Source organism: Fusarium oxysporum, chromosome 15 (assembly GCF_000149955.1).
Source record: "Fusarium oxysporum f. sp. lycopersici 4287 chromosome 15, whole genome shotgun sequence".
Taxonomy (NCBI): Eukaryota; Fungi; Ascomycota; class Sordariomycetes; order Hypocreales; family Nectriaceae; genus Fusarium; species Fusarium oxysporum.
The window spans coordinates 1,467,911-1,495,475 of record NC_031000.1 but is presented as its reverse complement, the minus strand read 5'-3'; the positions used below and the strand labels follow the sequence as shown (position 1 = coordinate 1,495,475).

At 47.6% G+C, this 27,565-nt stretch overlaps 5 protein-coding genes across 5 annotated transcripts; 3 read left to right on the top strand and 2 right to left on the bottom strand.

Moving 5' to 3' along the window:
* Positions 1 to 1,491: 1,491 nt before the first annotated feature.
* On the bottom strand, positions 1,492 to 2,609 carry FOXG_14441 (uncharacterized protein; the record flags this gene model as incomplete). The annotated part of the gene is made up of 3 exons (XM_018394498.1): positions 1,492 to 1,761; positions 1,870 to 2,365; positions 2,425 to 2,609. 3 exons carry the CDS (start codon positions 2,607 to 2,609, stop codon positions 1,492 to 1,494), a joined length of 951 nt encoding a protein of 316 aa, XP_018254665.1.
* A 2,002-nt stretch (positions 2,610 to 4,611) lies between these two features.
* FOXG_14440 (uncharacterized protein) lies at positions 4,612 to 5,151 on the top strand (the record flags this gene model as incomplete). The annotated part of the gene is made up of 1 exon (XM_018394497.1): positions 4,612 to 5,151. The coding sequence occupies one exon, from the start codon at positions 4,612 to 4,614 to the stop codon at positions 5,149 to 5,151; it is 540 nt and encodes a 179-aa protein (XP_018254664.1).
* Positions 5,152 to 12,121: 6,970 nt separating this feature from the next.
* Positions 12,122 to 13,436, top strand: FOXG_14439 (uncharacterized protein). Its single transcript, XM_018394496.1, has one exon. It carries the CDS (start codon positions 12,152 to 12,154, stop codon positions 13,346 to 13,348), a length of 1,197 nt encoding a protein of 398 aa, XP_018254663.1. The 5' UTR covers positions 12,122 to 12,151; the 3' UTR covers positions 13,349 to 13,436.
* Positions 13,437 to 16,187: 2,751 nt separating this feature from the next.
* FOXG_14438 (uncharacterized protein) lies at positions 16,188 to 18,779 on the bottom strand (the record flags this gene model as incomplete). Its single annotated transcript, XM_018394495.1, has 3 exons — positions 16,188 to 16,978; positions 17,202 to 18,554; positions 18,614 to 18,779. 3 exons carry the CDS (start codon positions 18,777 to 18,779, stop codon positions 16,188 to 16,190), a joined length of 2,310 nt encoding a protein of 769 aa, XP_018254662.1.
* A 5,328-nt stretch (positions 18,780 to 24,107) lies between these two features.
* FOXG_14436 (uncharacterized protein) lies at positions 24,108 to 26,614 on the top strand. Its single transcript, XM_018394494.1, has 2 exons — positions 24,108 to 25,066; positions 25,120 to 26,614. Exons 1-2 carry the CDS (start codon positions 25,064 to 25,066, stop codon positions 26,278 to 26,280), a joined length of 1,164 nt encoding a protein of 387 aa, XP_018254661.1. The 5' UTR covers positions 24,108 to 25,063; the 3' UTR covers positions 26,281 to 26,614.
* The last annotated feature ends 951 nt before the right edge of the window (positions 26,615 to 27,565 follow it).

Here is a 27,565-nt window from a genome sequence, read left to right as displayed (position 1 = left end):
TAGATAAGTGGCAGCTACCTAAAAAGTAAAGTTATCGTTCACATGCCACTAGTCCAAGTCAATCGTGCAATTTGATTTGCGGCCGGAAGTGGTGAAAATTGGTGAAGCACATTCTGCTATTGTTTCAAGTCACTGTGCTAGATCCCCCTTCCCGTAGCCATTACAAGCTCCGGCAATAACATCTATGATCGCTGCTTTACTACCTCGGACATCAGAAACGTCATTGGCGAAAGCTGCGACTACATCCCTGGCTGTGTCCTCCAATGTAGATCCCCATGAGCTCATCCGGCGCCTACCTCTCACGTTTGGCCGTCGAAGTTGGCATGTCTGGCAAGTTGTACTATTTCTAAAATGTACAACAACTCAGCTCCAGTTCACATCAACAGCGGTTTTGTCCGATATCGGCAGTGGGACTATTACCAATAACCGAAACATCAAACTTTCATACGGCATCGAATCAGGAAAGTGCAATCTCTTGTGAATGAAGTTGGTTGTCTTGGTGCTAGACCGGTCAGTTGCCCAGCCTTGCCGGGTATACTGAGCCAGTCCCCCACGCGATTGATGTTACTGACACGGGGAGCGGCTGAACTTGAGTTGGTATGATATTTTGTTAATAAAGGCGGTTTTTTGAATGCAGTTGAGTAGAAATATTGAGAAGGTAAAATACTTAGAGAAGAGAAATGCTATAAATCTAATTATTAATCCATCAAATATAAGTATAATATGCAACAGTCGAGGAGAGATTAGACTTAAAGTCAAATCAACTAATAATTTTAGTTACCTATCATTGGCTCTTGCCTACAAGTAATGAACTCAGCGAGGATGGCACGGATCACCATGTTATGAAGCAGGCCCTGTTCCGCGTTTTTGTGAACACGACCTGGACAGTAACGGGGTTCGTTACGAGTTTGAGGAGCCCTTGTCGAATTAAATAGTTTTGATTGGCCTCAAATCCGTAACGGGCCCCGTTACCATCTAGTATTCTAGAGTAGAAACCATGAAAGACAGACATGGAGAACTCAATTACAGTATTTTTTTTCAAGACCACTTTATTGATCTAGCTGCTGTTTTGCAATTTGTCCCGCCCCATAATCTACTAGCCGCTCGATGACATGAGCTTGTAAAGATCGTTGGAAAGAAACCTCGGATTGAAATTACAGTAAAGAGGGTGGATAATGTATGAAAGGTCAAGTACGCGTTCACACGCGTATGTGACATGGGCGCAGACCGTCGATCGAAATGGCATAAATAAGTCGCCATAGTATGGATTACATGGGAATAAACCGGAGATAGATAGTTACTTGAGAAGTGAACAGGGGTACGCGGCAATTAGGGGTACACGACAATTAGGAATAGAAGAGTAGGGAGATATGGTTGGCAGCATTCTTATGGCCCCCCCCCGGTGAGTAGTAACATCTTATCCCTATTTCCGTCCTCAGAATGGCCCATCTATTTCCTTTATGCCTATAGTTCTTTAAAGCGGTACTGAGATCAACCCTTAATTACATTCATCGCCGGCACCAGGTCACCAGGAAGACGTGATGGTGTAGTCCACAGCCCATTATCTTTCCGCAAGCCTAGGACAAATATAAGCGCGATAATAAAGAAGCGCACCCAGTGGTCAAGGATATTATCGATGAGGTAAAAATACTCCCTTGCGATATTCCGTCCATCTTGGTTCAGATCCAAGATAATCATTAGGAGCTGTCTCCCTGGATTAAGGAGGTTCAGAACCGTGACTCCCAGAAAGATCATAGTGGACTGTTGCGATATCATTTAGTTTTCACTCTTTCACTTTGCCGAAGGGGGAAGCAGGCCGGTACGAAAAATGAAGGAGGATGGAAGGGAGGGATATGAAATCAGACTTACATCAAAAATTAGAGGCTTGTCTCTGGCCCTGTTAGAAATAAAGCATGCATATGCAAGCAAGACTAAAGAGGCAACCCCCCACAAAATCAGGAGTGATGTATCCCATTCACCCCCCTCTTCAAGATCTTTCAAAATTCGTTGTTCGCTGTCCTCGTCCATCAATAAGGACTTTATCCAGATAGAATGGCCCCGGATAAAGGTGGTAATGTCATGGTAGAGAACAGCTGTAGATGGAACAAGAATCGCATACCGTACAACAAGGTAAAAGCTTGATCTTTTGGCCGTTAAGTATATTAGGAAACCATTACCGAGCTCAAATAGTGTGATGATCAGGAAGACATCAGTGACGTCGAGCAATGTCGCGGACAGAGCATCGAGGCGATTGATGACGTGGACCATGCAGTGCAGGAATTCATCCAGAGGGGTCTCATCCGAGACGTGAGACACGAGTATCTTGTTCATCGCCATGACATGGATGAAGCGAAGCGTCAGTGCGCTATAAGAGTTAGTAACTAGTACATTGTGTTTGACTCATGCAAGGAAGACGTAACGCACAGGAGGGCCATTGGGAAAACAATTTTCATATACATAAAGGCCATTCGTGCTGGGTCATCTTCACGCCGGACAAGGTACAGACTAGAGATCCAGAGTATCAAGAGAGGTGGAATAAGAATTCCTAGCAAAACCGCGGAAGTTTCACTGGGGAATAATTCGTCTCGGATTTGTTCTTCAGAGTCCATGTTGAAAGTAATTGTGAGGTTCGGGTGTTGAGATAGGGTGCAGTGTGTTTCGACGGCTTTCTGATTTGCAGGAGAAACGAAAGATAATGCCAGACAGATTCAATGGGCTTTTGCTACCTTATGTAAGTCTCGTAGCAATAGAAATGTAGCTTTTGATGAAGGAGTTGCAGGTCAAGGTCGAATATGAGGTGTTTCAAGTTTCAGCCATGGCGTCATCGAACGAGCACATAATACGCCGCTCGAATTGAGGCCACCACCAGAGTACGAATATGACTAAAAGAGGCACTTACATCCCGTCACAAGTTTGTTGCCCTAAATATAAATGCTCTCTTTTGTCATTCCACAGTTGCTAACAACGACATCGCCGCCTTTATTCGGGATTCTCCCAGGACAATCTGCAACCCATCTCAGCTATAGGAACATTAAGTCCAGATTTTAAGCCAAAATTCTTTAATGAGTGAAATGCTTCTCGACTGTAAGGAAGCAGGAGAGGTTAATTGGTGTACCTGGCTGCATCTTTGCTGGCCTTCGTCTTCCGAATATTGACGGAGGTACTATCCAGGCACACAAGAGAACGCCATGCAGTCAGGGGCTGTGCAATGTCACGCGTGTCAACGCTTCCCAGACGCCATTGATGCCACGTCTTCTGCAATACGAATAGTGAGACACGATGACATTTGAATGAGGTCACCTCCTCCGTTCGCCAACCGTTGCGGCAATCGACCTCGCAATGTATTGTACAGTACAACATTCGCTGAGAGGCTGTTTCGACCCCTGCTTTTACTACTACACTAAACAGGCTTTGTGCAGCTGGGACATTGCCACCACCAAATTGGCGTCAGCGCTCGAACCAGCCTAATAATGCGGGGGAATGACATAAGTAAGGGCTAGCGAAAGCCAGCTAGAAAGGTGTATCTGGGATTTCTCGTTTCAGGCTGCCTTTTTCTCCCCGAAGGGAGACGAAGGTCGGTCGCTTATGCCTTATGTTTAATCTGCAGTTATCGCAGGCGTCTACCAGTCCCACTGAGCACGCGGTGGTATTATTACCGGGGAGCATCGCTCTCACCAGATGCTATCGCGGCCTCGATCAACATGCCATCACACGGAGCCAGCATATGCGTCGATTCTTAGCAGAGGTCTGGTGTATGTCCAGTTATCGCAAGTAGTTCAGCCATCCCTTCCGATGGGTCTTGGAGACGGCGCCATTCGATCCAGCACCTTAATCCAACTGAATATCGCTGCCGTAATTAGAACAGCCCTAACAAAGCGTTCCTACAGTTCTCTTTGTTTCCAGCTGCGCCTTATATCACCCCCGCTGTGTGCAGAAGACTGAAGCTTCATAAGCTTGCTATTTTCTTTATCAAATTACGAGACATAGTCCGGCCCCGTCTCCGAACGGATAAACAAGCAAAGTGTCCGTCCACGAACGGCAATTTCCAAACACCGCATATCCAACGCATTCAATGTTGAAGGCACTTAGTGAGCTTTAACAGAATAAAGCTATTATACAGTATATAGCTTTAAAAAGTCTTTTTAATTAAGATAAATCCTAAAATAATACATTATATAGGTTTTAGTTATTTGTTAGCTTATATTAGATGTTTAAAAGTTTAGTTAAGAGACTGTATTTTAAGGTATAAATATAAAGAAATTGCTTTTCAGTGTACATCCTTCTTATATACAGTATATATTTATATATAGAAATACTTTTAGTTGTCATTGACGAGATTGCCACCTCCTACTCCGTACATACAATAGGGATGGCTGTGGGCTGACCAGAACGTTGGTTGATCCGTCACATGCATATAGATTGGTCAGAGCTGGCCATCGTATTTACTGCTACCCAATAGCTCTCTGTACGCAGACGCTAGGTGGACTTTTACCGTTCAAGAAAAAAATATAAATAAAAGACACCAGCCTGAATACACAAGTTGAATTCTCAGTCTTTCTTTTGCATGCCACTCCAACCCCAACAAAGCAGCCTTCCACGCCTTGATATAAGATGAAGCGTCTCTTCATATTCATCTTCGGCCTTGTGCAGGCCATGCTCACCGTGGCTACCCCTGTCCACTCGCTTGCCTCCCACAGCGGTCAAGAAAACGCCCCCTCGCCTGGAATTGAGAGGCGTGCCGGCCCCTTGCGCCGGATCGAACTCGATACATTCGTCCTGATCAGGGACGACGAGTCGCCCTGGTCTGACGACTACTTCAAGAGAGATCAGCGCCCTCGAACATACACTCTAGGCGACTGGAGGGGAAACTCATACACCGACTTCTTCCTTGCCAGTGCTGGCGGAGAAATCCGCGTTCACGTCTACACGGGGCTAAACCTTCTTCCCGACGGCTCTCTGAAGGTTGGCTATACTATGAATTTGTACGAGGGCGACAGTGAAATGACAACCGACTTGGATGGCAAGAAATCTGGGTCCTTTGTCGTACCACCTGATCAGAAGTGGGAGCATGTGGACTATGTCCGCAACACTAAGGAGGATACTGACGATAGAGCGACCGTCCACTGGTGGATCACAAACGCGAGGTATTGATTAAATTGTATGCTGAACCTGGAACACGGCCTCTATTTTATTTATTGTATTAAAGGTTAATTATTATCTTAGTTTTATTTTACTGTCTGTAAAATATATTATTTAGTATAGTAATTTGACGGTATTATTTGCATTTGTTCTGGATTTGGGGTTGCAGCTTGCGGCTTCGGGCGGTACTGGTATACCCGGACGAGGCAAACCTTTAGTTGCAAGATAAGACGACCTGAGATTACCGAAATCAAATTCGAGCTACTGTACCAATTGCCCCTCGTAATTTGCCAATTATACACTTTCCCATTGCGTGTTTATCCTTGCCTCTTACAGTTGCTTGGTAAGTGTGAACTCTACAATCATGACCGCATCTATTGAGAATGGGGCATTAGATATACGTATCTAGAAGCTCTTGATTTCTATCTAATATACTGTCCAAGACCTGCCTTTCATAGATGAATCTAGATACACTTCATATCTGAAAGCTAGGATATCCTGGGTTGAAAAGAGCGTCAATGAGGGACCAACAGCCCAAGGCATCGGAAAAAGCGATAGAGTTTGAAATGAAAGGGATCTCGGTGAAAACAATAGGCAGCTGTAGATGTGACAACATATGATTAAGATGTTTCAAAATAGGACGGTTCCAGTATTTCTTTCATTGAATCCGCCAACGTGTTGTAAAGTTCAAGAGATGACACCATCTGATTCCTCGAGCGTGCGTTAACAGCGATATACAGACTCAATCCGGAGGAATAAAGCATAAACCAGAGAAGTAAGGCAACAAAAACCTCGAGCCGCATATCCCAATTACCCGAAAAGACTCGATTGAGTAAGAAGGCCAACCCGGCCAAGAGAGGCCCATTGCTTAGCGCGCATAGAAAAACATAGGGAATGGGGGCTCGCACAGCAAAAACAAAGTAGGAGAAAAGAGCTGATCGTCTGCGTGCACCTGCTTTCAAGAGCATCATGGCAATATATTCCTCTTTGTGTAAGATAGCGGCCTGTAGAGCGTTGCCGTAGGGTTTGTTCTGCGCGTTCACATGGGCTCCTCTTTCCAGTAACAGACAGACGACTTGATCGTTAGATTCCCGCTACTCCTTTAGACCCTACTTAAGAATTATCAGCAGAAACGCATTGTGTTTCCCTGTTTTTAATTAATTACCGTTTAGTATCTTCGCCCTATATTTTCTCTGATAGAAATACATTATATTTCTGTCAGCTAACCCTTTTAAGTTTAATAGTTTAACTATAACGTACTTGATAAGCGAGTGCCACAGACAGGTGAATGCCACATTACATTTTACACCTTAAATTGCGATTATACGAGAGTTATTAAAAACCAAAACTAAGCTTAAAATATCTAAAATTTGAGTAGATGATTAATCAGATAGGAAATTATATAGGAGATTTTTACCAAATTTTATTTATTTTTATTTATAGAGTTATTATAAAAAAGCTTATTCACACTGTATTTTTTGCTAATGTTTGATAAAAATGGCTTAAAAGATTAACTAAAAATTTAATAAAAAGAAAATCATATGACTTTTTCCCTAATAAATCTAAAATCATTTTTTGTAAATTCTTATTAATTGCGTAGTTAGTTTTAGAAAATCTAATATTTTTGCTTTTAGCTGTACAGTATAAGTGTTGCATTCGCTTGTCTGTGGCACTCGCTTATCAAGGACGTTAGAGCTAACATGTTTTATAAGCGAGTGAGCCATATAAGCGAGTGAGCCATATAAGCGAGTGAGCCATATAAGCGAGTGAGCCACTTTTTATCACCTACATAATAAAATTACTCCTAAAAACACCACAACCTATTAGATTAATTAAAACTAATCGCTATATTCTTCCATATTGACCTCAATTTCCTCCTGACAGGTCCTTGCGTTATGCCCGGCCATGTCGCATTTGCCACAATGCATAACCCTCCGTCCCTTCGACCCTCTGCGACCACCACTTCTCGACGACTCGGCCGCTACCTGCGTATCAACATCCATCTGATCAATTACTTGTGATGCCTCTTCTATAGTTAAAGGCCCTCCTCTCTGTAGTCTGGTCCTTTTCCCCCTCCGGCGCCTGCCTATTATCTTATTCTCTTGTTCAAGTTGTTGAACCCTATCCTTTAGTAAGGCCACCTCATGTATAAGGATACTATTTCCCTTCTCAAAATACTTAACAGCCTGAATAATTGACTCTGGGGAGCTGCTCTTATGATTGATAATCCGTGCCTGTAGATATTTGGAATGCGATTGGGCCTCTAGTACTGTCTTTGGGGTCCTTGAAGCCCAGGGGGTCGAAGGTGCCGTGACCTCTGCAGGAGGCGTCGGGGTCCGTAACTGCACATCAAGCTTTGAGATGACATTTTCTGGGTTAAGGGGAGCAAGCCCGGCTCCTCTAAAACCTCCCCGGATATTGCTTTCTGTAATAGTAGCTCGGTGGGCGGCATAAAAGGCGGGAAAGAACTCGGTCTTGGATATATGGGTTATAGAGCACCTGATCAGATGCTCTATTTCTCGCCCATAGGCCTTTTTCAGCGGTCCAAAGCAGCCGACATCGAGAGGCTGGAGTAAATGAGAGGAATGAGGAGGCATACAGAGCGTGATAATCTTCTTTTCCTCACAGTATCTCATAAATTCGGCCGAGTGATGGCTTTCATGACCATCAAGGATCAGAAGGCGATAGGGACCAGTTGATTGGTTAGTTGTTGACCGATCAAAGTGCCTAAGCCAGTCAAGACCTAGTTGGTTATTAGTCCATCCATTTTCGCTCAATGCAGTAACCCAATCGCCGGGTAGATCGCATTCGCGATACCAATTGGCAAGGTGATATTGGCCTGAACCAATGATAAACGGCGGGATCGATTGACCTTCTGCATTGATCGCCTCGATCGCAGTAATCCATTCACGATTTCCAGGCTGTACTTTTTTTTGGCATCCCTGGCCTTTCTGCACTGGTGATAACCATTCCGGGCTCAATCATACCCATCATAAAGCCGGTCTCATCAAAATTCCACATATCATCTAATCGGATACCGTATTTCGCGATTGTATTCTCTACGAGGCGAAACCAGTTACGAATAATAGTCGGATTATTACATTTGGCTCTCTGATAGTTATATCTCCGAAATCGACGCGTTATAAGCTGTGGTTGTCGCTGGATAAAGTTATGAACCCAGAGCTTGCCAACTGGTGATGCGTCGCGGTCGGCAAGGAAAGAATTAGCCATTCTTTCTACAAAATCGCGCCGCGGGGGAAATCCTCGCGAATCTAGGTTAAGGACAAATTGAACTATTATCTGCTCCTCCAGATCAGATAGATTCCGTGACTTTGTAGTGGTATTACGCGTTGATTGAATTCCCTTCTGGCAGCGACCTAAGGTGTAGCGATTGACTTGATATATGGTTGCTGCCTTTCGGGTACTTAATTTCGGGTTATTTTGAAGGGTCTGAAGGGCAAGAAGGATCCTAGCCTCATATAAAGACTCTGACATATTGGGTTGTTAAGAAATATTAAATTGAATGGTGATGATGTAAGGTGAGGGATTTTTGGCTCACTCGCTTATATGGCTCACTCGCTTATATGGCTCACTCGCTTATATGGCTCACTCGCTTATAAAACACGTTAAATAATATTTATTACTATTATTTATTTAATTTCCTTAGTCTAGATCCTTAAGGGACTAGAAGAAAGAACTATATAACTTTAGTAAACTTATATTAGTATAGTTATATAAAGGCCTAAGTATATAATATAAATATATTTTTTATAACGTTAGCCTATGAAGGATGATCTGCAGCTAGGTCTCAGTTTCGGCGGAGCTCCATAGAGGGAACCCTTATCATTAGCCAAGCATATAGCTTCTACTCCGTTATAAGGCTAGTTGCTTAGCTGTAGCGGCGATGATTTCGAGTGATCTGTTATGGAATAACTTGGCCTATCAGGTGTGTTAGAGCTATAGGGTCGTTTCGCTCGTTCCAGTAACCGCGACATAATCAGTTTGGGTATTTTTAAGTGGTATTTTTATGATATAGATATCTCGACTTCTGGATTGATACTTACGAGAAGATAATAGTAATAGAACTTTCTAACTCGTTGGGTCTCTATGCCTTAGCAGGTAGGTGCTAGGGTATACGTCATATGTGTGTTAATGCGTTTAGATTATTTAAATAGCTTAACGTGAATCACTAGTATGTGAGCCAGACAAGTATGTGAGCCACTTTTCTTAGCCTTCAAACTAAATATTACAACAAAAACACCACAAACTAGCTAATCAATTTAAAATTACTTACTATCCCCTACTCCAGATACCTTAATATCCTCCTGACATGTTCTTGCATTATGTCCCGTCTTGCCGCATATACCACAGCGCCGAACCCCCGGTCGCGCCGACCTTCCTTGACCACCACTCCTCGACGATTCGGCCACTACCTGCATATCAACATCCATCTGATCAATTAAATCTCTTGCTTCTCCTACAGTCATCATTCCTCCTTTCTGTAGTCGGATTCTTTTTGCCCTTCGGCGCCGGCTTAGAATCTCATTTGCCTCTCGAACTTCTCTAAGCTCAGCCGTCAATAAGGCATTCTCATGCATTATTGCCTTTGTTCCCTTTGCAAGTGACTTCAGAGCTCCTAGTATTGACTCTGGGGAGCTACTTTGATGCCTTCTGATTCGCCTATACAGGTATTCAGACTGAGATTCGGCCTCGAGAACTGTCTTTGGTGTCTTTGAAGTCCAAGGCTGAGCCTGGCTGGCCTCCTCCACGGGAGGTGTTGGAGTCCGTAGCTGAACATCAAGCTTTGAGATCACACTTTCAGGGTCAAAAGGAACAAGGCCAGCTCCTCTAAAAGCCCCTCTGATATTCTTTTCGGTTATAGTGGCTTGGAAGGCGGCGTGGAAGGCGGGAAAGAACTCAGTTTTCGAAATATAGGTTATAGAGCATCTGATCAGATGCTCTATTTCTCGACCATATGCCTTCTTTAGTGGCCCAAAGCACCCGATATCAAGAGGCTGAAGTAGATGAGACGCATGAGCCGGAATACAGAGCGTGATGATATTATTCTCCTGGCAATATTTCTCAAAAGCGACGGAGTGGTGACTTTCGTGGCCATCAAGGATCAGAAGACGATAAGAACCAACTGATCGGTCAGTTGTGCATCGGTTGAAGTGCTTTAGCCACTCAAAGCCTAGTTCATTATTTGTCCAGCCATTTTGGCTCGTTGCAATAACCCAGCCGTTTGGGAGGGTAGGTTCTTCATGCCAGTTGGCAAGGTGATATTGGCCCGCTCCAATGATAAACGGCTCGATCGCCCAGCCTTCCGCATTAATCGCTTGAATGACTGTAATCCATTCACGATTCCCAGGCTGCACTGATTTTGGTCTTCCAAGCCTTTCTGAACCTGTGACGACCATGCCGCTTGAGATAACACCCATCATAAAGCCAGTCTCATCAAAGTTCCAGATATCCTCTGATTGGATACCATACTTCGCGATTGTGTTCTGTACGAGCTTAAACCAGTTGCGAATAATAGTTGGATCTTCGCATTTGGCCCTCTGGTAGTCATATTTACGAAAGAAATGCGTCTTGAGCTCTGGTTGTCGTTTAACGAAGTTATGAGCCCAGCGCTTGCCGACGGGTGGCGCCTTGCGGTCAGCGAGGAGAGAATTGGCCATTTCTTCAATAAAAGAATGTCGCGGAGGAAACCCTCGCGAATCTAGGTCGAGAATAAAGTGAACTACTATTTCTTCTTCTAGATTAGATAGTCTGCGTGATTTCTGGGTAGTATCGCGTCGTGATTGAATGCCATTCTGGCGGCGACGTAAGGTATTGCGAGGAACTTCATATGTATCTGCAGCGCGTCGGACACTTAGTTTGGGGTTATTTTGAAGGGCCTGAAGTGCAAGAAGTATTCTAGCCTCAGTAGAAGAGTTCGACATGCTTGGTGGTTGAGAATTATCTGATCAGATAGAAATGTTGCAAGGTGAGGGATTTTTGGCCCACTTACTTGGATGGCCCACTTGCTTATCATGTACGTTATATAAAAAGCTATATAATATATTTTTATAGACTTTTTAAAAAAACTCCTTTATTTATACAGTGTAAAAGAAAGAGTTCATGGGTGCCCTCCGGCATAAGGATCCCTTGTTCTGTACGCAAGGGGCCTTAGCACAGCTCTTCTTCTGGCGCTGGCACATCGCCGGCGAGCCGTCCCCGTCCTTCCGGCGCCGCCAGGACTAGTATCGGGTCGGGTTGCCTGCAGAAAATCCCGCTCCCAACACGGCACTAACCATGCGTGGCAAGAAAGAATTTTTACAGGGGAGAGTTGTGGCCTTATGGCGTCTTTGTTTGTTTTTTTGTTTGTTTGTTTGTATATTTTTCGTCTGGGTGGCTGTAACGAAGCCAGATCTCCTACTGGAGCAAAAGACGTGCTGAGCTAGCTAGGTACAGGGAAACCCCGCTTCCTTCACCATCCAGCATACCAATGGCACAAAAGGTGCTGTATTTCTCAAGCCCGTCACCCGTCAGCGGGTTCGGGGGCAATCTATTGTCGAACTTTTTCCACCGACCAGAATTCTCTCGCGCATCACTACATCTGCCGACGCAGTCCACAATCTCCAGTAACCAAGTTGTAGCTCGTAGTCGACTGTCGCGGCGGCAGGGAAAAACCTCGGGAAGGAATCAGAGGCCGACGGTGCGGCTTGCCTTCAAAGGAGAAAAACCCATCGCAATCGGCGTCGTTGATCGGGAGGATGTCGCTACCGATGCCATGGGCATCGTCCTCCGATATCTAAGGCGTTCTGGTTCTGAGGTGCCGCCATTAGATCCGACAAAGGTGTTGTCAGAGAAGGCGAACTCTCCAAAATTCCTTCTCTGAAAACTGCTGTTAGGGAGCCGATAGCATCCCCGCAGTTTTGTGTGGTCGCGTGGCCTGCAGAAAATCCCGCTCCTAACACGGCACTAACAGTGCGTGCCAAGAAAGAATTTTTACAGGGGAGAGTTTGGCCTTATGGCGTCAAAGAAGATGCACCTCCCGTGCAGGGTAGGCGCCCAGGACGCGGAGACCCACGGCACGTCGCTCGCCCAGATCTCGCAGGCTGGCCGCTGGAACCAGAGCGTGCTCTGCCAGGCCTATCTTACGCATCTACCGCGCCAGTTCATGCGTATTGTCGCCGGCTTCTCGGCGTCACCCGGGGACTACTTCCTCGCGCGTGCGGCCCACGAGCCCCCGTACGTCTTACAAAAGCAGCTCTGGCCGTGGATCGAGGAGTGGGAGCCTCGCTTTGAGGCTCGCGCGCGCCGGCAATGCTGGGCAGAAGGTGGCCTCGACGACGACGACCTAGCCGCCGACGGCTTCCTTAAGCTTATGCGGCGCCTGCGCATAGTACTGTTACAGGACCTGGCTGTATTACAGCCTCGCTATTTGTCGCTACCCTTCTTCGCCTACGCCCCTTTTAACGGGCCCGAATGGGATGAGTTCGCCGTCGCCGTTCGCTCTGACGCAGTAGGGGCTACGGAGCCGTTAAGCCTGCTCGTACAACGCGCGCTGCCAGAGCTTAGCGGTGTGTTAGAGAGCACACGCGAGGCCGTCTTACAGAATAGCCAGCGGCTGGCCATCCGGCTAGAGGCCCGGCTAGAAGGAATTCAGGACGGCCTCGATGCCCTCCTCCAAGGCAAGGTCCATGTCACCTTTACCGGCCACTTTAGAGCCGGGCCAGCAGTGTCGCTGGCGCCGGCGCCGCCGTCGACAGCCCCTACCTTGAACTTCAATACGGCTCCGGCTCCGGCTCCGGCTCCAGAGCCTCCAGTACCAGGTATGCCCGTCGTTGCAGCCCTGGCCAAGGTCTTTACAGTGCGGGATGTCTGGAAGGAATGGAAGGAAGGGATTGCAGGTCAGCCGGCCATACGGGTGCTAGAAGAGACGTGGGGAAGCCGCTGGCGCCCGGGGAACGGGATCAGGGTGCAGTTCTGTCGCCGGAAGGTGACCTGGGACGAGCTCTTACGCGCCGGCCGGAGCTTGAACCGGCTCGTCGACAAGCTCAAACAGCGCCGCCGGCGGGGCCAGGGTCAGGGCCGGATACGGGTACAGGTAGGGAACCCCGTGCCCGATGACCCAGGCCCGGGACCAAGGCCGACTCGGGGCCAGGGCCATCGGGGGCGCTGGGCTCGGCTAGGGAGGAGGCGGACCGCCCCTCGTCGACGGTAAGCTGGCCGTTAGGTAGGATCTTTATATATTTATAGCAATAACTAGTCTGTATCTATCTATCTATCTAGAAGGCGTATTCTTTTATTAATTCTTTTTTTTCTTTTTTTTTTTTTAAAAATATTAAGGAGCAGCAGGATCAGCGCATTGCTATGTCGTAGTCCTTGCAGCGAAGCCTGGCCCCCCAGCCGCTGCACATGCAAATATCTCAGCGCCCGCTCATCTATATAGCATCGCTCTTGAACCAAACGGACCGCCAGAGCGTAGCAGTCCTCCAGCCCTGGAATTGCATCGATTTGGCTCCTAACCGTCGAGATATTCGCGTGCGCGGCGCCGGGCACTTATCAGATGGTAGTTGTGTAATCACATACGATTTCCCGAAATTACTCCGCAAAACGACCCCACGATAAGTTCTGCTTATCATGTAACGTTACGTTATTTTATTTGGGAAGTAAATAACTATAGGATAGGTTGTTTTTAAGTGCACAGTATACTGGGATACTCGCTTGTCTGGGACACTCGCTTATCAACCACGTTATAAAGTTGGCTATATATAAGAGTATAGCCTAGGGAGTCTTGCCGCAGTAACTAACGAGCTAGGGTATCCTCTTGACTCTTTCCAGGAGCAGTACGCCATTTCTGGAAGGACAGACCCCAGGTAATGACCTGTGTGACCTGTCACGGCTCGCAGTTTTACAAGACAAAAAATCTCAGCGTTGCTCTGTTGTCAACCGAATGTTAAGCCAATAGGCCCCTGCGAGTTTAGATCAGCTGAAACAATTAATTCAGGAAACTCTGTCCGCCAATGTGTCTAGACTATCGATCCAGTGACAGCGTCTGAGGATCGGATCACGTTTGTCAGCTTTTATTAGCCTAAACAGTCTAAAGGGAGCCTTTCACTAACAGCTTAAAGCGTGCCTTGCCTTAATTTTATTGAATTTTCTATTCCAAGCCTTTTTCTAGATAAGTCATATCATAAATAAACTTGCCTGGCTGTTGGTCCAGCAAGGTAATCCACATAAACGACTTCAAAATGTCTTGCATTTCTTTCCAACTACTTACCCAGCATTTATCAGCCTGCTTTCGCAGACCGTCCCTTATCCATACTTCGTCTGATGTGCTGAACAATGAAAGAGCTCCAGTCATTAAGAGCCAAATCATCAGCTGAGAAGATATCCCATCGACAAGCTCGAGGCCCAGTACGCAGTTTTTGTAGATAGTAGGAAAGCAATGGTAAGGGAGTTTGATATCTTGCCACTGCAGTAACACATGGTAAGAAAAGGCCAATAGCCCATGTCGTATAGCTTCATTGATCGAGCCGGCAGTGAAGTCCATGCGCAGCAGGCGATACATTACCGCAGTCATCGTTTCATGGATAGTCTGCGGGCGTATTAACCGCTGAGTCTGCGTCTCAATATTCACTAGCACACAAAATCTTCTCATAATTCGCCAAGCTGTCGCCAAACTGCTGTCCAAGCTTTCAGAAATCTCAATGTACTCTTGGGAACTCATCTTGTCGTCCCAAACTCGCAGTAGATTATGGGAATAATCCGGAACCGGCTGTGAAGGCTGACTGAAGAACACATGGCCCGCACCCATTGTGCATCGCGATGCTAAGATCGCACCTACGAAGGATCAGTATTTCTAGCCGATGGCTATAAGTTTTTGGTATAGTTTACCTCAACATCCCTACTTCAAGAGCTTTGCCCCTGAACACATATATACCTCCTCTCAGATCCACCATTTTACGAAGGCCTTGCATATGCTGCTTTGATGTCTGATAATCCCCGTCGAAATGTGCAGCTTCAGCAAGCTTCAAGACCACACTGATTGTAGAGTCTGAAATTTTTAGTTCTTCATCTTCCCCTAGAAGCCTTTCCTTCAGAAGTGTCAGGCCTTTCTGGAAGTGAAGCAACGCCGCTAAATTGATGATACTCTCCCGATGGCGAAGAACCCTGTCAATGAAGTTTTCCACTGCGAACGCCGTTATGTGTAGACCAACAACGTCTCGTGCAGTGGGGTAATGTCCCTCATTGTTCTCTTCCTGAAGGCCAATCGCCACTTTTAGAGGGAAGATAACCTTTCTTGCGAATGGTGTAACTTAGTTCATGTCAGTAAGCCGGAGGTTTCTTGGAAGCCTGAGTTACGAACCTTTAGCTATGTTTAAAAGCATCGGCAGCTCTATATCAGCAGCAAACTCGACGTAAGACAAATCCGAGCCGACAGGGCTAGGTATTAGTGAAGTATACAAGCTGCCCACTTCTTCCGGTTTAATTTCATGAAAGTAATGACGGCAGGGGGCCAACGCACGGACGAAAAGTGTGTAATTCAATAAATTACAGGCAGTCCTTGGTACAGTAATAAGTAGGGTGGAGAAAGGAAGCATGAGAGAGATGTTGGGCGTAGGTCTACCGGGTGTAATAAACTTGTATGTGTGCCCTTTCCGTACAGAGTATATCGCATCCCAGGCCGTAATTCAACCCCATAATCTTGTTAAGATTATACTAATTATTCTTGTGGCATAAAATGATTATCTTCAATAAGCGCTACCGCGTATCCGTATAGGCGGATGTCGCACTGAGCGTGCTTAAAGGGTTAGAGTGAATATCATGAGCAGCAGCAAAATGTGTTGATTGATTGTTCTTCGTTATCTCTTGTGCGGGGAATTCCATCCCGCAGAGTTACTTAAAGCATATAGCTAGATTACTAATGCCTACCCTGCGACAGCGGAGAACTATGTCGAGAGTCCATGGCTGAAATGCGGGGCGGGGCCAATCAAAGCATTCCACGTGCCGCTCCTTGTGAACGGCGATACGGATACTACAGGCGACACGGCTCAATATTACCGGTAGCTCATATCCTCTTCTGACGATCCGGTGTTATCTACGTCTATAGACAGCTCGTCATATTCGCCAGACGTGGAATTATCAACGCTAAACGGCGGAAAGAACATAGCAGGTGCTGGCAATGGGACTGGCGTTAATCTCGTGATACGCCCCGACAGATACTCAATCTCGATAGACGGCGATTGCTCGGTTACTTTTGTTTCTAAACCGCCAGGGATAGGACATGAGGTCAACGTCACCGCCCTTTGATCAATGGCCCCTTTTATGCTTTCGTTGGGTCTCCTAGTCTGAGGCTTGGAAGCCTGTGGGAGGATATCTTGTTTGGGCCGCTTTGTATCGACAACTACAATAAAGTGATCATCGGGGAGAACGCCGCCAAGTCCGCAGGGTTCTAAAGGTTGCTGTTGCGACACGTACTGCTGCTGATCGTCGTTCCAAATCAGATCCAGCTCGATGTCGCTGGCTTGTTCACAGTCATTGTTTATCATACCCGGTTCTCTATGATCACCCTCATGCGTGGAAGAAGTCATCTGATGTAGACCCTGGCCTCGATCTGTCAATGGCCTATAGCTGACGGAGGACCCAGATGTTGTTCGTCGATGAGAATGAACCAAGTATGACTGCTGAGAATCCTTCCGATTTTGGCTACTCAAGGGCGTGCGAATGGTTGGTGATACATCAACTGGATCAGCCGATAAATCGGTGCAGAAAGGTACGTCGCTGTAGTATGTAATAGCACCTTCGCGGCGTTGCAATTTGCCAGCCGACCCTCCACAGTCATTCAAGCCTAAGTCCCTCGCCAGGGTTATCGTCGTCCACGGCTATAGCCGAGCAAACCGACGCATGCTGTGAAGTGTTCGCATCTGATGATCCCTCCCGAACAAACAGTGGCTTGTAACGGAAACTTTCAACTCGAGCGTAAAACTGCGGATCAAATGCAGACACATTCTTATTTAAACCTCTGGATTGGGATTCATTGCTAATGAACGGGCTCGTCTTCTGATGCTCACGTGTCTTTTCCGAACCATCGATATTATTGACAGGAGGACTTTCTTGCGAATGGTAGATAGAGATGCGGCTACTGAACTTGGTATCTTTAGATCCGCCTTGCCATCGGATTTTATGCCCGTCAGTAGATAGCTGAAACCTAGTGCTGATTTCTAATACGGCGGAGCGAACGAAGTCAGGAGTTACGTTGATCAAGTGGAGCTGGGCCAAATTGTATAGCAGGTTCAGAGACACCCAGCCTTCAGCGTCTAGGTGGATGTCCTGGATACTCTGCTGTCCAGGCAATATGTTGGGCGATAGTAGGTCCAAATGTCGGATATAGTTCATATTCTCAGACGGAATCTGAGCACGATCAGGGTCCAGATCACAAGGTCGCGTTGGTCGCTGTTTTGGAAGAAGCAGGAGTGGGGGAAATGGCTTGGTAGACGAGACCAAGCCTTTAACATTGCCTTCTGTCTCCATGTTGTCCTTTTCGGGATCAGAGGCCGATCCATGGGCACTTAAATGGCACTGATATTCCCAAGCGCGAGATTGTTGTTCTAGAGGGAGGAATCTGGCTTCCCGGATAGGCTCAGTTTCATGAGTGGGTGGTTGGTAGGCGGATGATGAGTCCGCCACCTGTTTATCTGCTACAACGCGCGCCATGATGAAGCTGCCACCTGGGCGCAGAGGCGACATTTTTGAGACATCGGCACTGTTACTTCTGCCTGTGAAGAACTGTTCAAGGCGACGAACAACAAGACTCTTCCGCTCCTCGTCTGTCATGATTACATGCTGTGGGTATAGCCCGTCAGGAACATCTCGTAGATAGTCCTCGACCTTGCCCTTTGATGATTCGGTTGAAGGCAAAATAGGGAGGTAAAATGGCGTTCTCGAAGATTCGCCACCGGCTGACATGGAGGCGTAAGCGGAGTCAGCCGGCCGGAGGCTGGAACCTGTAGAGGGAGCATGGCTGCGCTGAACTCCAGCTTTGGAATATATGTGATCGCGATTGTGGGGGGATATCCTTTTCTTTTTTTGCGATGATGACGCCTCTGGAGACCCCTCGTGATCCGCGGCAAGGTCTCTCAGTATGGTTTCGAGCTCTCTCTTTTTCTTTTGGGGCAGCCCATAAACCTTGATCTCAAACAGCTTGTCTTTATGAAGCAAGGCCGGACCTGGTTGCTTATAGCGCTTGAGCTCCTTCTTTAGTTGTTGAATCTCCAGCGTTAGGTCGTCGATGACGCTGCGGTAGTCGTCAGAGCTACTGCTGTGCGCCGTGATAGGACCAGGAGGGTCGACATGATGTCGAGTGTGCAAGTGTAGCTTCTCTGTATCCAATAAATCAGATTCTTCCCGGGAGGAGGAGAGATTAGCTACAGGTTTGCATTAGCCTCTTCTAAATTACTACAAGTTCGCTATAGGTAGTGCATACCATCTGCGGGATTGTTGTTGGCGGTCGTGTTGAGGCTTGAGTCGTTATGCCATTCTGGTGGATCGCTTAGCACTGTCTCACGACTGCCGCTGAAGGAATCGAGATGGAGAAAACAATCGGTTGGTGGTGGCGGGGTTTTCTCTGGATTGCTTTGATTTAAGGGCATTTTGGCCCCCGTGAGTAATGCAACGCGGAGCAAGACCCTAATAGGACTGCTTAATTGTCGGTGTCGCAAGAATTGCGAGTATAGGTTACATGATAGTAAGACTTTCACGGTTCAACGACTGTGAAATACGGTCGGGAGACGTCTAGCAACGGCCGAGTGCAGCGCTGACTTCAATTCAAGTAAGTCAAGTTCGGGGGTGTAACTTGATTACTTGAAATAAAATCGTCCGTGAACTTACTTAACTTGAATTGAATTGATATACTTGAATTGAAAGCGCTGACCTGAGGCCAGGATAAAGCTATTGGTACTCTCACGCCTCCCCTTCATCCCAGCCCATCAGGTCCCCACCAAAGCTGACGACCTCGCCCACAGTGATCGCTTGATGGCCTAGCCAATTCCGTAGGCACTGTATTTCCTCTATTATCTCAGGGCTTAAGCTGTGCCTTTGCGAGCTTATTGTCAACTTTGTGACACTAAACGTCCGCTCAGGATCGACAGACATAGCAGGAATTGCCAGGATGTCGAGGGCAAACTTGCTCAAACGTGGATATTCTTCTTGGTGTTCCTTCCACCATAGAATGGGGTTCAAGTTCTCTCGCCGGACTGGCCCTTGCCTCATATAAACTCCAAGCTCATCTTCTTCTTCCATCATGTACCGATCGTAGCTCTGCATCCACTGGTCGAATTGGCTGGGCTCGTCTTGCCGCATCGCTTTTCCTACCATGGTTCTCGCTGCCTCAGACTGCTCCTTACGGGGATACTGTTGTTCAAAGAATTCCCGGACACTGTTCTTAGCATCCCGTAGCCACACTAGTTGCTCGTGGCTAGTCCAGTTAGCCTCAAGCCAAGACACGTTCCAGCGCGGGTGTAGAATAACGGCAGCCGGGTAAAGTGGCGATTGGCCAAGTAGACTGTAATACTCGTCAAGTTTTGACCAACAGTTATTGATAGAGATTTGTATGCATCGTCGGTGGTCATCATCAAGGCTCTCAGCTTGCGAGAATGCACCGGTATATTCGTCTCGAGTGTGCTGTGGCAAGTGTTTCTCGCGTCCGCGACCTTGGTCAGCTCGTGGAGGACTACATCCTGCAAAAGTCTTAGTAAAATAGACATAAGAAGAGCGAATATGAACTGGAAAGCTGTACTCGTGGTTGCCGAGGCTCTGGCAATCTGTAGCTCATCAGCAGTGCCATCCGGGGGCGAGAATATCAGCTTTTGCTCCTCGAAGAAGTTGAGCAAATATTCCATTCCGATCATCACTTCCCACAAGGCGCCGTAACGGCCTTCTTTAGCCCAGCCCTGGCACCTCATGGTGATCTCGTAGAGTGGTTTTAGTAGACTCTGTATCTCCGCCAAGAGAAGCCAGTCCTGCTGTGAAAGATGATCTTGGACAGGCACCCGTTGTCGGGGCTCTGCTGCCTTCGTGTCGAGATATGTGATGAAATGGTCAATCTGCTCTCGTTTTCGAATTGCACGCTGGATCATCATAAACGTCGAATTCCATCTGGTTTCATTGTTCTGCATCAGTTCGAGATCGATGGCAGCTCGGTCCTCCTCAAAGAGGTGATAATCGTCTTCATCGCGCTGGCTGCATGCCAGAGATTTCATCAACTCTCGCCGTTGTGGAGAAGCCCTGACGAACCGGACGATGTTATGCAGCTTGCCCACTGCTCCCCGTTTCCGCCAAAGTCGAAGCTCACGCTCTTCAACTTGGAAAGCCGCCTCGGTGAAGGCTTCTCGCTCAAATGAGTCAGGATCTTCCCCCCAGAGGAACGCTCGAGCTGCAAGGTTGACAATATGCCCAAAGCACCGTGTTCGATTGTTTCTAATATCCTCCTCGGCCATCGCAGGAGAAAGTTGACGATAGAGGCTCGCCAAGCATGTGTCATTGGACGAGACATTATCGCAGACACCCGCGCCAATCCGATCTCGTATCCCGTACTCGCCGAAGATGTCATATATTGTCGTTGCTTGGTTATCTCCGGAATGAGCTCCCCACACACGGCGCAGGGCAAGAAGTCGCGATTGGACTTGATAGGAGGCGTCGAGATAGTGAGCGTGGAGGCCAAGGAAAGCGTACCGGTTTGGAAAAGTCCACATGTCAAAGCTAAAGCTAATCTTTGTGACTGCCTTCTCCAATTGACACGATATTGCTCCCTTCTTCACCTCGAATAATTTCCGCATGGTATCACGCACCGACTGCCGGCTCCACGGCACCTCTTTCGCCAATGACACATCGTGTAAGTCGAGCATTCGTCGCAAGTACGGATTCGACGGCGCCGTGAAAGGAAGATTGGCAGTAACGATCCAGCCGACCGTCAGCTCCTTCGCCTTATTAACATTGGATCTTGCAGTAGGAACCTCCAGGCAGCGCCGTTTCGAAGGGGGCTGACTGTCAGCGCGAGACGAATCTTCATACGCATTGCCGTCCGCCTCAGTGATCATATGTGACCTATATCCAGTAAGGCGCTGAAAAGGAATAAATGTCGGACTCATACGCATGTCATATACCTTCGGAGATGTTCAATTGGCGACGTGGCGTTTGTCGCGACGAACAACGAGCTCTTCCCGCGTTCATCACATTTCGAGCAAGCCCAGTAGGTCTGCAACGTCCGCAAATCAGGGCTGACTTCCGTGAGGAAGAATCCGTAGGCTTGAATCCAGCTCCACCGGCCTTTGCGGTTCTTGTTGGCAATATACTCCTCTGCTATATACCTCTTGCAGCCGATCTGAACCGTTGGGAGGTCAGCAAGAGTCGTTCTCCTAGATTTAGCCTTGATGGACGCAGCGTCAAGCTGCTGTTTTAGTGATTTGCGCTGACTGCTAATGCCCAGGAGCGTTTCTAGCGACTGCTGTTGTGCTGTCATAGCGGATCATTGGCGAACCGCGGATCGTGGATGCTTCTCACACAGATTTGGGTTCTGAGTCAGCTGCGACACGTCTCGAACACGCGGGCGAACAAAACAATAAATCCGCGACACCCCTACCATGTCCCTGGATCATCATTGGTGCAATCAGCTCTGGGCCACATTCCGGACCACATCAAATTCATTACCCTACACCTTGGGCCTGACGAACCCCGAAGGGCCTCGTCCAACTCTCCCCTGTAAAAATTCTTTCTTGGCACGCACTGTTAGTGCACTGTTAGGAGCGGGATTTTCTACGGGCTACTCGGCCACACAATACTGCGGGGACGCCATCGGCTCCCTAACAGCAGTTTTCAGAGAAGGAATTTTGGAGAGTTCACCTTCTCTGACAACACCTTTGTCGGATCTAATGGCGGCACCTCAGAACCAGAACGCCTTAGATATCGGAGGACGGTGCCCGTGGCATCGGTAGCGACATCCTCCCGATCAACGACGCCGATTGCGATGGGTTTTTCCCCTTTGAAGGCAAGCCGCACCGCCGGCCTCTGATTCCTTCCCAAGGTTTTTCCCTGCCGCCACGACAGTCGACTACGAGCTACAACTTGGTTACTGGAGATTGTGGACTGCGTCAGCAGATGTAGTGATGCGTGAGAGAATTCTGGTCGGTGGAAAAAGCTCGACAGTAGATTGCCCCCGAACCCGCTGACGGGTGACGGGCTTGAGAAATACAGCACCTTTTGTGCCATTGGTATGCTGGATGGTGAAGGAAGCGGGGTTTCCCTGTACCTAGCTAGCTCAGCACGTCTTTTGCTCCAGTAGGAGATCTGGCTTCGTTACAGCCACCCAGACGAAAAATATACAAACAAACAAACAAACAAACAAACGAAGGGCCTCGTCACTCCCAGGACCGTCGCACAGGAAAACCCATAAAATACAGTATTTCAAGTAAATCAAGTAAATCAAGTTTGAGGCATTATGAACTTACTTACTTGAAATATATAGGGCCGTCAACTTACTTGACTTACTTGAAATACTTGACTTGATACTTGAATTGAGGTCAGCGCTGGCCGAGTGTCCTGTAGAGCAACAAGGTGGGTTAGCAACATAAAAATAAATAAAAATTAAATAAAAAAACCACTCATAAATGAAACCAGATGTGGACAGGAATCGAGCTGTCGCAAAGCATCGCAAATAGGATCGTGGAATATGCAGTGGCCAGGCGAATGTGTTATGCTAGCTTTGGGGGAAAGCCCCGAAAGTCGTTGATATGCTTACCAAAACGAAATAAAGCTATAACCGGCGACAGCGAGTTGCAGATAATTTCCAGATTATAAAATTTTGCTTCATGTAAGGGTTGTTATAGTTGAGTCTTGTGCGGTTCGTTGGGCCGACGAAATGTCTGGAACTATCCGCCCAGGAGATTGCAAGATGAATCTGCTCTTCTGCGTGAAGGCTTGGCTGCTGAAAAGTGAGGCACTTTTGGTGTAGTCGCCAGGAGGTGATCCAGCAAGAGATGTCTTGGCTGCGATACGTTCTCAAGAACTTGGCTTATTTAGTAGCCGATGAACTCAAATAGAGATTGGGAAATTGTGTCTTGCTGAATGCTTCCCTGCAACTTGCCAAGTCAATAGTCCGGCCTAGGGGTTGTTGAAGCTGCTACGGTAGACAGTAAAAAGGTCGATGTACCTGGGGTTGAATACTGATAGTCGTATGTCGGCAATTAATCATAAAAATGATTGTGACAAGGAGTCGGTGTATCGTGAACGGTGCCGTGAGGAACGTACGAGAACGGGAAAGGATGTGAGATTGAGGAGACAGCAGGCCGAACGTTGCCAGCAGCGACGGGCTAACGGGTAGGCCACTCGTCAATTGTCCGTGTAGGCGTACTAGTGAAGGAAAAGCGGAGGACCCTGGTGACCCAAGAGCCCGGGTCCCCGATGTGCCGCGGACCTATCGTAGCGTTGAAGATACGTTCTGTACCTATGAAGTGCGCCGGAGCCCGACTCCGTCATCTTGAAGACTCCTCGCATGAAATAGTCCGGGGCAGCAGGTGGGATTGTCGTAGACGAAGCCATCGCCGCGGTTTGCGACTGCGTAAAGCGCAGATTGAGGCTTTGTTCTGCACTTGTTAAGGATTTGGGTGGAGATAGATTTATGCGATTGCGGCCAGGGAGAAGAAATGTCGCAGGGTAGGCATGATCTTTACGGTCTCAGGAAACAACTGCCTTAGTAATCCAGCTGTGTGCTTCACGTAATTCTGCGGGATGTAATACCCCGCACAAGTAACAACTCAAGAACAATTGATCAACACATTTGCTGCTGCTTAGCACATTCACTTTAACCCTTTAAGGTAAGTATCTCAGGGGCCAGAGGCCGGAAAAACAATGCAGCGAGATCTGGCGTTGTGGGTCTTGAGGAATAAATTTATTCATGCTTCCTTTCATTCAGTACCCTCCTCAGTGGTTGAAGCGGGCATCAACTTTGTAAGGGCCAAGAGACGTCGTATTAGCGACGACTCTGTCCATCAGCTACCAATGGATGTGGTCACCAAGGCGCTCGACGCCAGCGTCCCCGCCATGAGCAAGATCTTTGATTTTTTGCCTGTCCCCACTCTTGTCGTCTCACCGTCGTATCGCATACAGAGAGCCTCGGCTGGTTTGCTGGAGGCGTGGGGTCGCAAGCGTGAAGAACTTATCGATCAAGACCTCTTCGTCGCCCTCTACCAGGGCTCGCTGACCGAAAGATTCGATCGTATTCCCTTCGTCTACGCCATTGAGACTGCTCTTGCGGCCCGAGCTCTCCGTCTCTGCTATTCGGCCTATACTGCAAACGGTATTTCTTGGACTGCGCGCATTATGCCTGTCCACAGAGATGACGAACTGCTGTGCTTGATCTTGGAATGGGATAAGGCCGAACTCCACACTACAGTTGCCGATGGTGTAATGACACAAAGCTGGCTGCCCATTGATGATGCTTTCCGCATCCTGGTCCAAGCTGTCAAAGATTACGCTATCTTCCTTCTCGATACCCGCGGAAACGTAATGTCCTGGAATACTGGAGCCGAGCTAAACAAGGGTTACAAGAAGGAAGAAATCATCGGTAAGCACTTCTCGACTTTTTATAGCGAGGAAGATATCCGGTCTAGGAAGCCGGAAAGAGAACTCGAGATTTGCTTGCGTGAAGGTAGGGTGGAAGATGAAGGTTGGCGCTACCGTAAGGATGGCAGCCGGTTCTGGGCTAACGTCGTTATCACGGCCATATATAAGAATGACATCCACGTCGGCTTCGGCAAGGTTACCCGGAATCTCACTGAGCGAAAAGAGGCAGAACTGCGGCTAATTGCTGCTTATGAGGAGAGCACGAAGTTGAAGGATGATTTTCTAGCAAACATCAGTCACGAGATCCGTACGCCAATGCATGGTGTGCTCTCTGCTTGCTCCCTGCTTCTGGATAGCCGCCTAACCGAGGAGCAGCGGGAGACGGCTAATATGATTGACGAGTCTGGCCATGTCCTGTTACGGATTATCAATGACATCCTCGACTACTCCAAGATTGCAGCAGGCAGTTTTTCCATCGAGAATGACAAGGTTGATATCGCTAGTGTGGCCACATCGGTCGTCCATTCTGTGCAGGCCACTGTGCAACCGGGAGTGTCCCTGAGACTGAGCCTGTCACCAAACTTGCCAAAGTGGGCAGAAGGGGATCCTCTGAGGTGCCGCCAAGTTGTTGAGAATATTGTCAGCAATGCCGCAAAGTTTACCGAACAGGGGTACATTCTGGTGAGTGTATCGCTGGTCGCGGAAGACGTGGCCACTTATACAATCCTGACTGAGGTCTACGACACTGGACATGGCGTGACGCAAGACGACGCCCAGAAACTGTTCAAGCCATTCACGCAGCTCGATACTCCGCATCAGAAGCGTCGCCAAGGAACTGGTCTCGGACTGTCCATCGCAAAATCAATCGCTGAGCTGTTGGGTGGGAATATTGGATACAAACCTAACCCAGAACGGCAGGGCAGCATCTTTTGGTTTTCAGTCAAGCTTAAGAAGCTCAACAGCCTTCAGCAAATCCAAATCGTCGATGCTCTGCCAGTCCCTAGCAGCGACCTGTCGCGACAGGAGGTTTCACAGGGCGAGGATCTTGCGGAACAGCTGACTCAGCTGATGAAGATCTCACCGATGGCGCGGATCCTCGCGGCCGAGGATAACATTATCAATCAAAAAATCCTGGTCGAAATGCTGCATGGCTTCGGATTCCGGTACATAACAGTTGTCTCGGACGGCGCCCAGGCGGTCTCGACACTATCCGCGACGACCGATGCCTTTGATCTGATACTGATGGATATTAGTATGCCGGTCATGAATGGTTACGAGGCAACGGTGCGGATACGGAACAGTGGCATACGTCTACCCATAATCGCCATGACCGCTTACGCGTTAAAGGACGATATGGAGCGTTGTTTGGAGAAAGGCATGGATGACTACATCGCCAAGCCAATGAATAAGCAACTGTTAATGAAGAAGCTGCTAAAGTGGCTTATCCACCCGGGCGGTGCGGTGCTGGCCACCACTGCCCGAGGGCGACAGAAAATTCCGCCTTATCAGCATTTGACTTCCCAGCAGCAGTGTTGAAATCTGTCACGGCAGATTTGTGGACTGTGTCTTTGGCGGCGAAAGGGTCGCGTCTCTTGCAGTAATCTTTGAGGTTGGACACAATAGCTTTATAATTGTTGTTGGCTAGGAAAGGATCTTTTAGAACGCCTTTGTCTTTTCTTTGGGTGAGCGCTTATTAGTATACAGGATGACGACGATGGAGCTATTGGTACCACCGTCGCCACCATCGATAGCCCCTTTGTCTGAGTGACTGCAGTTCGGGACGGCATGCCTCTTAATCTGTCAGAAAGAGTCGTTTGAGGGAAGCCCCGTTTCTGGGCCGCTCGATTTCCGAGATGCCGTTGTCTGTGACATCTAGTATACAATCGACAATACCTGGAGTCATTCTAAAGACAATTCGCAAGGGTTGCTGCACGTATAATTCAGGTGAGGCTTCATGGTGGCCGACACGGGAAGAAGGCATCTACGGAAGTTTTACGCGAGGGATCTGTGACCATATTGCTTCTGTGGACAAAAACAGGCATCCTGATAACAAACAACACGGCTTTTCTGAATAATTCGAAAACATTTTTGATATACTTAGTGCCGTTTTTGATCAAATATCGCATAACGTATCATAAATGATAAGTGGGTGAATCAGTCAAGTGAGCGGATCAAAAATCTCTCAACCTTACATCCAACTATCTAATCAATTGATTATTAGCCACCTAATATGTCACAATCTAATAAAGAGTCTCAAATACTTCTTGCGCCTCATACCTATCAAATTGACCCAAAATTAAGTCTCCACCGCGCGCCGTAAAGCTCTACCAGATCTCATATACTACTCTTTATCGACGTCTGGATGGCATTACTGCTTGTCTCGATACTATCTCAAACGCACGCAGACTATCAGATCTAGAAGAACAGATCATAGTTCAGTATATTCTTAAGCTAGACTCACAAGGATTTTCTCCGCGATTGCGTGATGTTGAAGAAATGACGAAGCGACTGCTTGCTGATCGCGATGCATCGCCTGTCGGCAAGCCCTGGGCTATCAATTTCATCAGGCGGCAACCAGACCTTAGCACGCATTTCCAGCGGAGGTATGACTATCAGAGGGCCAAATGTGAGGATCCCACTATTATTCGCCACTGGATTAGGCTCGTACAGAACATAATCGCGAAGTATGGTATCCGATCAGATGATATCTATAACTTTGATGAGACCGGCTTTATAACGGTAAGGTCTCAAGCGGTATAGTTATCACACGGGCCGAGAGGCGTGGAAAGCCAAAATTAGTTTAGCCTGGAAATTAGTAGTA

Bases quoted from the DNA above. Each gene is read 5' to 3' on its own strand.
- FOXG_14439 (XM_018394496.1), top strand. From the start codon at position 12,152: ATGGCGTCAAAGAAGATGCACCTCCCGTGCAGGGTAGGCGCCCAGGAC.